The sequence below is a fragment of the Salvelinus fontinalis genome, chromosome 22, assembly GCF_029448725.1.
Source record: "Salvelinus fontinalis isolate EN_2023a chromosome 22, ASM2944872v1, whole genome shotgun sequence".
NCBI classification, from domain to species: domain Eukaryota; kingdom Metazoa; phylum Chordata; class Actinopteri; order Salmoniformes; family Salmonidae; genus Salvelinus; species Salvelinus fontinalis.
In genome coordinates, this window is record NC_074686.1 from 359,189 (window position 1) to 371,528 (window position 12,340).

At 42.2% G+C, this 12,340-nt stretch overlaps 1 protein-coding gene across 1 annotated transcript; it reads right to left on the minus strand.

Moving 5' to 3' along the window:
• Positions 1–618: 618 nt before the first annotated feature.
• LOC129819502 (cellular retinoic acid-binding protein 2-like) lies at positions 619–5,426 on the minus strand. Its single transcript, XM_055875817.1, has 4 exons — positions 5,006–5,426; positions 1,658–1,836; positions 1,163–1,279; positions 619–1,040 (listed from the first exon to the last, which is right to left on the minus strand). Exons 1-4 carry the CDS (start codon positions 5,121–5,123, stop codon positions 990–992), a joined length of 465 nt encoding a protein of 154 aa, XP_055731792.1. The 5' UTR covers positions 5,124–5,426; the 3' UTR covers positions 619–989.
• Between the last annotated feature and the right edge of the window lie 6,914 nt (positions 5,427–12,340).

Sequence of the window (12,340 nt, forward strand, 5' to 3'; positions counted from 1 at the left end):
ATGAGTGTTAATTTAGGTGTGACTGTATTTTGTTTTGGCTGTCCAGTTCAGAGGTATGTGGGAGAATGGGAGAGCAAAGTGTCCTCACACAAATCAGAGACAGTAATTTTACCCTTTGCAAATGGGTGCGGGCCGAGTCCACGGAAGAGGTGGTGGGGAACCTTTTATTGAGCTCATACTGTAATTAGGTACAGCTGGGAACGAAAGCTGAGGAAATAGTACCGTTCTCAATATGAAATTATTTTCTTATAGTCCCTCACTCACTCTTTCCCTACCACTCCCAGTTTTTCCCCTTGTTCTTGCCAAATGTCTTTCAGACACAGTTGTGTTCATAAAATATGGATTCTCTTTGGGAGTTTTAAAATTCTAAATGGACAAAGGGTGAGGGATGAGGAAAGAGAGCACATAGAGGACAAGGAGGATTGAGAGGAAAGGGTGTGGAGGAGAGAAGGAGAGGGCAAGTTGCCGGGAGGGACGAAAAACAAGGGAGGGATGCATACAAAGATCATAGGCAGGGGGAAAGGAGAAAAGAAGGAAGAAGGAGGTGGTATGGAGCGAGAAAGCCAGAACAGCTGGGTCAAGGTCTTGGTTTAAATCAGTTTCACAAAGCTAATAAAATCAGGTTTTGGAAATACATGATTCATTTATAATTGTTTTAACAACACAGTTTGAGGATGGTTTACAGTTGCTTCGCTAAGACATTTTGAAGAGAATTACAGATAGGGTTTTCATGCGTTATACTGAGAATAAATACAGCTTAGTTGTGGAGGAACAATGATAACATTACAAAGCCATTACATGCTATTACGAGAACATTATATATGAAAATAAACTGGCACAAGGCTTTCACAACAATCAAACTCTGTCTGACAAAACACGTACACCTGACGTCTTGTTAACCACAATCTGAATGACTGGAAGATTAAACAAGCAAAAGGAGTAGGTAGAAAGAAAAAAAAATGGAAATGTTTGACAGTCTTAAAAGTCTTTCATTCTCGTTGATATACTCTGGTACACACAACATCCCCAGCGCTCATTGTCTGAAAGAAAATGACAACAAAATGAATACAAAACTCAGATAAATCAAACACATCCCCCCCCCCCCCCCCCAAAACACAGTTAAAGGATCACTGTTTGTAGGCAATAAAAACATATGCTTTACCAAAATTAGTTCACCATCATCGGTCACTTCACGGGTCCAGGCAGTCTTAGGGCCCTCCCCTTTCTGCAAAGTCTGCTCACAGCTGATCTTGCTATCTGTCTCCCAGCGAGGGGTACTCTGGAGGACATAGGAAGAAGGCCCATGCAAGGATTTAATAAGTGACACTGCATGTTGTAGTGAAGTGGCTAGATAAACACAGTAGATCTGTGTGTGACCCTGAGGCTTCTCATTTGGTACTCAGTACTGTTGCGGCATGTTACTGCTTCTTCAAGTCTGTTAGGCGTTATGTTTGCTGCCCTCCACAAACCATTAAGAAAATGAGAATACTAAACCATCACATAGAACAAATATCAAGATACACAGATTTTTCCCCACATGCTTATACAGACCCCTGATTTCATACACTGAGTCCTGGCAAAATGTGCACGTACAGTAATAACCAAAATATTTAATGCAACATATGTAGAGATGAAGAATGTGGAAATAGAGTGTTACGGTGCAAGGGCGTCCGTCCACTGTGTCCTCATTGAAGGACTGGCCTACGGTGAAGGAGACATGGGTGGTGCGTACACTGGTGGAGGTCTGGATGGAGAGACTCTCTCCCTGCTGGGTGATCTCTACTGCAGGCCTGGAGGCTGCAGCCACGGCTATCTTCCTGACAAACACGTTCACACCTGGTCATGGGGATCAATAAGGTATCACAGAAGTAGATGGAGAATGAAGACCTTGTGTGTGTGTCCTAAATGGCACCCCATTCACTACATAGTGCACTAGTTTTGAACAGGGCCCTATGGGGCTTTTGAAAAGTAGTGCATTATATAGGGAATATGGTTCCATTTGGGATGCATCCATTGTGATGAAAAGCCATATCACAGCCATCATTCATAACCATTGATTTATGGGTAGTGGGAACGACATCAGCGGAGAGGGAGGGTTTGATCTCAGACAGAGCTCTCATTCATTCAACTTCAAGGGATGAGTAGCGTAGACCTGACACACAAATAACAGTATGTTACATCAGACTGACTTTCATTCCTCTCGCCTATTCAAAGTAAAATTCTTATCCCTGAATAAAAATCAGACAAACCTTCTCATTGGAGCAAAATTGATCTTTGAAGGGAAATACTGCTGTTGCCCACAGAGAAACCCCTGGAGCGAGTTAGTTGAGGAGTCCCAGGGTGCTGAGGAAATGTTATTCTCAATACCGGCTGACTGAGGGGGCCCATTTCAGGGTTAAGTTCCGTTTACACTGGCTTTAATTACAATCTCATGAGGTCTTGGTTTGAAAGGAGGGAAAATATAACATTCCTCCACGGGCTTTACATTTTAATAGATGCAAAGGCCCTCCTCTGGCCTTTCTGTGTGTGTGTGTGTGTGTGTGTGTGTGGATGGGTGCCTCAAAAAGGATAACAAAGGACTTTTAAAACAAGAAATCAAGCAAGAAAATGATTGGAAATAATAATGAATGAATTCCCCATTAAAACCAAACATGTGCACAGAGAAGTATAAACACTTGAGTGGTATATGTGGCCACAGACCAAGCTTGTAACGTCCTGACCAGAGTTATTATGTGTTTTGCTTGTTTAGTTTTGGTCAGGACGTGAGCTGGGTGGGAATTCTATGTTGTTTGTCTGTTTCTATGTCCAGCCTAATATGGTTCTCAATCAGAGGCAGATGGTAATCGTTGTCCCTGATTGAGAATCATATATAGGAGGCTTGATTTGTGTTGGGATTTTGTGGGTGTTTGTTTCCTGTCTCTGTGGTTGTCTGCACCAGATAGGTCTGTCTCGGTTTTTGCACATTTTGTATGTTGTTTGTAGTGTTTCACTTGTTCTTTTATTAAACATGTTGAACACTAGCCGCGCTGCACTTTGGTCCTCTCCTTCACCTATGGAAGAAAGCCGTTACAAAGCTGGTTTAACATTTCACCCCATAGCCAAGAGTGGGATGCTTCTCAGGACGCTTTGGTCTTTTCGTGCCTTTGGTCCTTTTTGCCACATTTCTGACACATTTTGGACATATCCTTGACAAAGGCTAGGGCTCCATAGATTGAAAAAAGGTAATTGCAAATGCAATAATAAGTGCATCTGTGATTTGCAGAATGTATGATGATCTGAGTCTACATCAAAGAGTCGATATATTTAAAGACATGTCTACTACAAAAATATTTCCCAATCGGTTGCATTAATACATTCTAATGTTAGTTGTAATAACCAAAAGGCTATGTCCATGTTCAAATAGTATGCAAATATATAGCCGCGGGAAGTTGTTTGGGGGTGGGGATGCAGAATTTGTATTTTGCCTGCGCTGATGACGTATGGGTCTGCTAATACAGGACTAGTAAAGGCCCAGTGCATTACTTTAGCGTTTAAAAGACAACAAAATGTATTTCAGTGTTTACCAGAATTTGTATCTTGAGTCTGATAATTATCTGTACAAAACAGTTGATAGTACTTGTGGAATATAAAAATACTTGCTTGATATCAGTGGCGGTCAGTGCCGTTTCAGACGAGGGAGGACAATTTTTTTTTTTATGAACATGGCCATATTTCTATTACAGCATATTGGATGACTGTCGTTCATATTCTACTCACCCAGTTCAATGTTACAGCGATAGGTTTAGGCTACAACATGAAACTCAAATTTTCCCGATACCCATCATGAGGGTTGCTACAACCTAGCCTATGAATGAAAGTTTACAACGCACACAGGTCTAGAGATAAATTTGATGTGACAGACAGTGACATTCAATACGGCCTTGCACACTCTTTCCTGCATCTAGCTGATAGTGGGTGTAATCATTACTCCAACAGTTGCAAACAAGAGTTTCTATTGGACAAATTCAGGTATGTTTATCCCTGTTTTGTTCTGTTTAGTTCTGTTTAAGAAACGTTTTTCAACAGAATCAACGGGCCCGTGGCAATACATTTGTAAAACCAAAGGCTTACCTTGACTTGGAAGAGTTCCAGGGTTGTGTTGGATAGTCATAGCCAGCTAGTGTTTGAGTAGGCTAAACTAGCTAGCTGCATTTGCTAGTAAGTGAAACTGAAAGTGAAACTATGTAATCTCTCTCGCTCTATATATATATATCTATATATCTCGCTTCTCCTTCATTTTGGAAGAAATTAATTTGTTCAAAAGTCTTCAACTATTTTCTTTCTCTCTCTTGGAGTCAAATACTCACAACATTTTCTGCACTGCAGTGCTAGCTAGCTGTAGTTTATGCTTTCAGTACTAGATTAATTCTCTGATCTTTTGATTGGGTAGACAACATGTCAGTTCATGCTGCAAGAGCTCTGATAGGTTGGAGGATGTCCTCCGAAAGTTGCCACAATTACTGTGTAAGTCTATGGAGGACAGAAGGTAGCTGTCCTCCGGCTACACCATGGTGCTACCCTACAGAGTGCTGTTGAGGAGTGCTGTTGAGGCTACCGTAGATCTTCTTTGCAAAATAGTGTGTTTTAATCAATTATTTGGTGCTGTGATTATATTTAGGGCAGTTGTATCAGTTTTCTTTTTAATGTTTTATTTTTATGAAATTCACTGAGGAGGATGGTCCTCTCCTTCCTTCTCCGAGGAGCCTCTACTGCTTGATATACACTACCGTTCAAAAGTTTGGGGTCACTTTAAAATGTCCTTGTTTTTGAAAGAAATTACCTTTTTTGCCAAAGCCAGATGCTGAATTTTTTTTATCGGTCCGCTAATACTACTAAAAGGCGAGATTTCTTTTTTTTAATAACACATTTTATTTTTATTGATATTTTTATGCCTAATTCAGATTTTCAGGGGGTGCTACAGCACTCTCAGCACCCCTACTTCCCGTGGCTGTGTGAAAATACTCACCCAACGCTTTAAGGAGTTCTTCAAAGTTTTCAGAAGTCTTCATTTTCCACATCCCAGAGAAGTTTGCAATTTTACGGTCCATTTCTGATGTAAATAGTTTGTTATAGTAGTCGATCATTACAGAAAAAAGATAGTCAACATTATTATTTTGTTCTCTGCAGAACCATAAAATAAACTGTTTGCAGCTCTTCTGATTTTTCTCTGTGTTATGTCTCTCAGATTGGGCACTGTTGCTTGCTGCTCTCTGTTTGCTCCCTCTGCCTCCTCTCTCTCTCTTTCATTGAGAGGTTGATTCAATCTGGTCGGCGCACTCCCTTTTTTGGCTCATGTCTTGTTTGGCGTAAGCGCGACACGCACGCCCTGGGTGGTAATGAATAGCAAGAATCCCACGATGGAACCAAAGACCATGGAACCAATGAGCACGCTCCACCCAGGTGCCTGTTTCTTCTTCTCAAGCATTGGTGGAAGAATCTAGAATGTTGACTGTATATTAACGTCAAATAGCCTACAGAAATATGTAGACGCTAGATCTATTACTATTACATGATATAATATTGCTTTTTGTAAGCTAGGTACATACATTTTTAGTAGGTGTATCCTTTTATATCGTGCAAGTTCAATAGAGTGGGCTTTTATTGCCAAACAAACTGCAAGAAGATACCCCCTTATTAAGAAAGTATGCTTGCACTTTGAAGTTGAATGGCGCCAGCGGGGTAAATCTGGTTGTGGACCTCAAATCAAGAATTTGTGAAATTGAGTAATGGGATAAGAAAGGAATATAGTAGCTCCTATTGAACATGTCAAGTTTGTTAAAGAGGATCCCATCCTAAAGAAGATTAAGATTTTGGAATGTGAAATCAGATGGGTTGGGTTGGATTAGCTCCTGAGTTGGGTTAGCTCCTATAGAAAGAGGAGAGAAGTGTAGAGGGCAATGAGATGATACCAAGATAAGAAAACCGGAGTTGGGTGATGTCAATCAAAGACCCATGGTAATCATCCATATGAGGATATTTCCTATCATGGACTGGCTCTTATCAATGAGCACATTAGAAAAATTGCATATTGACAATAGATCAATAAATCATATTATTCTCAAAGAAGTTTATGCAATATAGAGCCAATGGGGTACAAGTCCTTCACTCCCTTTTACTGATCTAAATATAAATAATAATAAAAACATTTTTTATAAATATTTGTAATCATGCCTTAATTGCATTCACAAATCTATTAAAGAATAGGCTACCTTAAAGCACAGAAATGTTTCTTGTTTGACACATAGGCCTAAATTCTGTGAGAAACTAAGTTCTAGACCTTTCTGGAACAGAACACAGTTTCAAGTCTTTACATGTTTGTGTGTTTCCAAAATGACAGACATATATTGTAAGTAACTGAAGAAAGGCCACTATCTCTTCCTCATAGCTCTTTCCATCCCTTTGGTTGCACTCCAGTGAAAATCCTATCTTCCAAAATACAAGTCATGACATTCAAGCAACTCACTTGTCATATAACAATAACGGAAAGTAGGGGAAGTGAGCATGTTAGTCTGCAATCATACATGTGAGTCTGCGACCATACAATTTGTCACCCTTTAAAAAGGTGTTGCTTAACAGAGTGAGAGATCAAAGTCAAATGGACCACAGCAACAGAGGGAGACTGGGGTGAGGGTGTAAAATGAGACAACCCTCTCTCTCTTTACCGCTCTCCTCTCAATTCAATTTAAGAGGCTTTATTGGCATGGGAGACATATGTTAACATTGCTAAAGCAAGTGAAATAGATAATAAACAAAAGTGAAATGAACAATAAAAAATTAACAGTAAACATTACACTCACAAAAAATCCAAAAGAATAAAGACATTTCAAATGTCATATTATGTCTATATACAGTGTTGTAATGATGTGTGCAAATCGTTAAAGTACAAAAGGGAAAATAAATAAACATAAATATAGGTTGTATATACAATGGTGTTTGTTCTTCTCTCTCACCCCCCCCCCCCCATTCAAATATCCAGAGGTAATTATGAGACACCCATTTCTCTCTCTCTAAATGTCAAGAGATAATTACCAACCAATTCTGTCCCACTGGTTCCTTCTCCTCCACAGCCTCTTACAACCCCCCTCCCTCTTCTCTTCTCTTCCTCTCCCTCCTGCCAAGAACATTTCAACAAGTCTGGATCAAAACTGATACCCCTGGAAACCTAATACTGTATATTCAACCAACCAAAACAATTACACCCAAAACATGTAGCCATGTTGTTTGCAGAATATTCTAGTGGTAAATATTCTGGTAAACATCCCCATGTCATTTACCTCTGCTTTCCCATTAGAGCAGCTCAATAACATACTTCAGAATTCAAATGAATTCACCCCCTTTAATCTCTACCTGAAGAATACTGTTGAGCCTGAAATCACATAGTGCACAACTTTTAACCACAGCCCTTTGGACACAGTCTATGAAGCTAAGAGGCCCAGCTGGGAACTTAGTTAGAGAAAGGAGAAGGTCCTCTGGTAAAAGGGAAATGTGAGGATGTCTAGGCCTTGTTGTAATGACGACCGGTATCATTTCAAACTCTTGATTGTTCATGTTTCCCCTGAATGTTGTCTCATTTTACAGGAAATAATCACCGAGGAGCAATTGAGGGAAACAGGCATTCCCAATGTGTGTCTGTGTCCTCATAGGGTCAATTCCATTTAATTTCAGATGACGTGATGATTGACATTCAATTCAAGAATAAATAAATAAAAGGCAATAAAAACATTTTTTTTTCATAAGTTCTAAGGATTTTCATTAGTTCATTAATTTGAATTCAGATGGCCTTAACTGATGGAATTAAAACGGAGCTGAGTGTAATGAATATTGTTACATTAATGCACTCCATATTGCCATTTTGTGTTGAATGGTGGAAACACAGGTAAGAAATGTAATGGAATAAAAACAACATGATCTAGTACCACCACATTGATATGACTTTTATAAAACAGAGCTACCTGATTTGTAGTAATTCAATATTTGTTGACATGATTATGAAATATGAATCTTGTTCTGTCCAATATAATAAAAAATATTTCTGTTGAGTGCATGATAAATGTAAAGCTTCATCACAGGATAGGATGTCGATGTAGCGCCATCTAGTGTTGAATGCGATTTTCTGATGATGATTTTCTATTATTGCGGAAAATAAGATTTTGTACTATTTTGCTTCCACCCTGACGACTGCATGTAGTGTACCAGTCACAAAATGTCTTTGTTTTGTTGCTTGGACGGTCATAGTCCAAGAGGGCAACGTCGGCGCCAGTGGCGGTCAGTGCCGTTTAAGATGAGGGAGGATTAAAAGAAAAAATTATGAGCATGGCCTTATTTCCATTAAAGCAGGTTGGATGACTGTCATTCATATTGCTTTCACCCAGTTCAATGTAACAGCGATAGGTTTAGGCTTCTACATGATACTCAGATTTTCCCCGATACCCATCATGAGGTTGCTACAACCTAGCCTATGAAGGAAGCTTACAACGTAGGTGGCCACAGGTCGAGAGAAACATTTGAGGCGACTGACAGTGACACATGGAGAGACAGTGACACATTCAATACCGCCATGCACAATCTTGCCTGCATCTAGCTGATCTAGGGTGTTATCATTCGTCCAACAGTTGCAAACAAGAGTTTCTATTGGACTAATTCAGGTATGTTAATCCCCGTTTTGTTCCGTTTGCTTCTGTTTAAGAAACGTTTTTCAACAGGATCGGTAGAATGAATACACCTCTTATCATGCGGAAATACAGTTCACTTTCATAGCAGCCATGATGTATTCCTTCTCGCATCTATGAGCTCTCCGCCTCTTACCTTTTCCCTTCGCTTGTGGATTTCGATGCACAACACATCAGCTGTATGTGACCAGGCGAAAAAACCTTTCCAAGTCAAACCATTGTCACGATCGTGTGGGAGTGAGACGGACCAAAACGCAGCATGTGGAAAATAAGCCATCTTCTTTTATTTATGAAGAAGGCAAAACGAAACAAAAACACTTACTAACTAACAAAACAACAAACGACCGTGAAGCTATAAACGTAGTGCACACACACACACACACACACACACACACACACACACACACACACACACACACACACACACACACACACACACACACACACACACACACACACACACACACACACACACACACACACACACACACACACACACACACACACACACACACACACACACACACACACACACACACACACACGCTACAAACGTTCAACATAGACAATTCCCCACAACAAACTAAAGCCTATGGCTCCCTTAAAAATGGCTCCCAATCAGAGACAACAGAAACCAGCTGTCTCTAATTGGGAACCCATTCAGGCAGCCATAGACTTTCCTAGACAACTACACACAACATAGACACAGTTAGACAACTATACTAAACATAAACCCAACTACTCTAAATAAACCCCCTAAACCTTACAACCACCCTGGACACTACAAAACCCACATAAATTACCCATGTCACACCCTGACCTAACTAAAATAATAAAGAAAACAAAGACTACTAAGGCCAGGGCGTGACAACCATATCAAAACCGCCACACAACGCCTACATCATTGTCACCATATTAGCTAAAGTAACGTCATAGTCAACATAGCTTATAGAATTAATACGTTAGTAAACCCGCTACAATGATGCAGTAATGTTAGTGTCAGTAAGCAGTTCAGCACTTGGCAATAAATTAGTGAAACCAAAAGCTTATTTTGACTTGGAAGAGTTCCAGTGTTGTGTTGGATAGTCATAGCCAGCTAGCTAACACAGCATCCCTCTGTTTGACCATGGTGTTTGAGTAGGCTAAACTAGCTAGCTGCATTTGCTAGCTAAGTAATTGAAACTGAAAGTGAAAAAAATGACATCTCTCTCTATCCCTCTCTTGTTCAAAACTGTTCAACTATTGTCTTTCTCTTTCTTTGAGTCAAATACTCACCACATTTTATGCACTGCAGTGCTAGCTAGCTGTAGTTTATGCTTTCAGTACTAGATATAGTCTCTGATCCTTTGATTGGGTGGACAACATGTCAGTTCATGCTGCAAGAGCTCTGATAGGTTGGAAGACATCCTTCGGAAGTTGTCATAATTACTTTGTAAGTCTATGGAAGGGGGTGAGAACCATGAGCCTCCTGGGTTTTGTATTGAAGTCAATGTATCCAGAAGCTAGCTGTCCTCCGGCTTCACCATGGTGCTACCCTACAGAGTGCTGTTGCGGCTACTGTGGTCCTTCATTGCAAAAAAAGTGTGTTTTAATCAATTATTTGGTGACGTGAATATATTTAGTATAATTTTATCTAAAAACTGTCACTTTTTAAATGTTTAACAATTTTACAACATACAGAAGTGTGCTGGTTATCAAGGGACAAAGTATGGACACGTTTTTTATAACTGAGAGACGAGCTTAGTTTTATTTACTGACCATAATTTTAACTTGTCTGACCGCTTGCATGATGACGAGTTTCTCACACAACTGGCCTATCTGGGTGATGTTTTTTCTCGCCTGAATGATCAGAATCCAGGATTACACGAACTCTAAAATTAAACAAAATTATTGATTATTATTATTTGTGCCCTGATCCTATAAGAGCTCTTTGTCACTTCCCACAAGCCAGGTTGTGACAAAAACTCCCACTCATTGTTATGTGTAATATATGTATTGTATATTGTGTGTGTGGCAGGCTTACAATGATGGCAAAAAACAACATCTGAGAGTGCGCTGACCCTGGTGCTACGCAGCTGGAGGTTGAATGTTTGAAGGGGTACGGGACTATAAAAAGTTTGGGAACCACTGCCGTAGAGGATTGGAGTGATCCATATAGCTCACATAACCGTGGTTACATACGTAATCTTCACTCCAATATATTGATATACCCGTACCAGATGTAGTCGGTGCTAGAGGGACCTGGCCAAGAAGAAAGAAGCCCAGCTGGCCGCCACACAGATATCAATGAGGGGCACTCCTCTCAGTAGAGTCCAGGACGCAGCCACACCTTGTGTTGAATGTGCCACCACAGATCCCAGCCAATGGGCTGTAGGAATTGTGTCCACAATCCAGGGAAGAGGCCGGAGATGGAACAGGCCCATTGGCATGGAACTGGATTTGTGTTTGGGGCACAAATCAGCCAATCGTGCAGGTAATTGAGGATCAACAATCCTCGGGACGTGAGAGGTGCCATGACAGCGTCCATGCACTTTGTGAAAGTGTGGGGTGCCAAGGTGAGGCCGAAGAGAAGAACCATGAATTCGTAAGCCGTCCCTTCGAATGCGAATCGGAGGTACTGCCAATGAGCTGGGTGAACAGGAACATAGAAGTACGCATCCCTCAGGTCCAGCATCATAAACCACTGGTCCCTGGGCACGGCCTGCCCCAGGAGTGAGGATATCTCCAGCCGCAGGGTTTTCTTCAGGGGGTTGGCCACCGTGGTAACATGAAGGCTCCTGAATCACGGGGGCCTGCACCGGAATTGGAGTCGGTACCCCTCGAGCATTGTGGACAACACCCAGGGGGACTCCACACCCTCCTCCCACTTTGCCCTTTGAGACCGGGAGAAGCGGCTGAGGCCAGGGAAGGGTGTGTCAGGGGTCCTGCCGGGGCCCGCCTCTCTGGCGCACCGAGCGCAGGCACTTCCCTATGGCGGTGACGATTGACAGGTTGTTGCTCCACCGCACGCTGTGCCCCTCCACGCTGTCCTCCCTCAGCAAGTGGCGATGGGGCAAGAGAGGGACCTCACCGTCGTTCGGGTGCAGGTGGGTGGCGAGGTCCATCTGCCTTTTTCCCAGGGCCTGAGGAGGCGGCATGAACCGTCTCAGGGTCTCCCAGTCCCTACGAACCTTATCGGTCTGCTCCAGAATGTCATCAAACCTTAGGCCAAACGTCAGCCCTGGGGTGATGGGGTAGTGGCAAATGTGCTCTGGAGAAGAGCTGGCAGATGGGATTGGGCCAGCCAGAGATGGCACCGGGAGGAAACCACCTGCGCAATGGCCCGTCCGTTGGCGCGGGCCACATCCCTCTGGAGCAGGGAAAGCAGGCGAGACAACTCCATCGCTTCCCGAAGGAGTTCCTCTGTGCCCTCTTGCAGCCAGGGCAACAGAGTCTACGGGTAGGCCTGCAGCAGCATGGTCACATTGGTAAGGCGGCCAAGAGAGCAGAGGGACCCATATGTGGCTTTCAAGTCCGCATCAAAGACTCGGGGGGGGGGGGGGGGGGGGTTCCCAGCTTCAGTCGCGGATTCTGCCCTATAATCTCCCGGTCTGGGAGGACCATGGCAGCTATCATGGTGTCCATGGTTGGGT

Excerpts from the sequence above, each read along its gene's own strand:
- LOC129819502 (XM_055875817.1), bottom strand. The coding sequence starts at position 5,123 with ATGATCGACTACTATAACAAACTATTTACATCAGAAATGGACCGTAAA. Across the intron at positions 1,280-1,657 it reads TGGACGGACGCCCTTGCACC|AGTACCCCTCGCTGGGAGAC; the intron begins GTAACACTCTAT and ends TATGTCCTCCAG. Across the intron at positions 1,041-1,162 it reads ATGATGGTGAACTAATTTTG|ACAATGAGCGCTGGGGATGT; the intron begins GTAAAGCATATG and ends ATTTTCTTTCAG.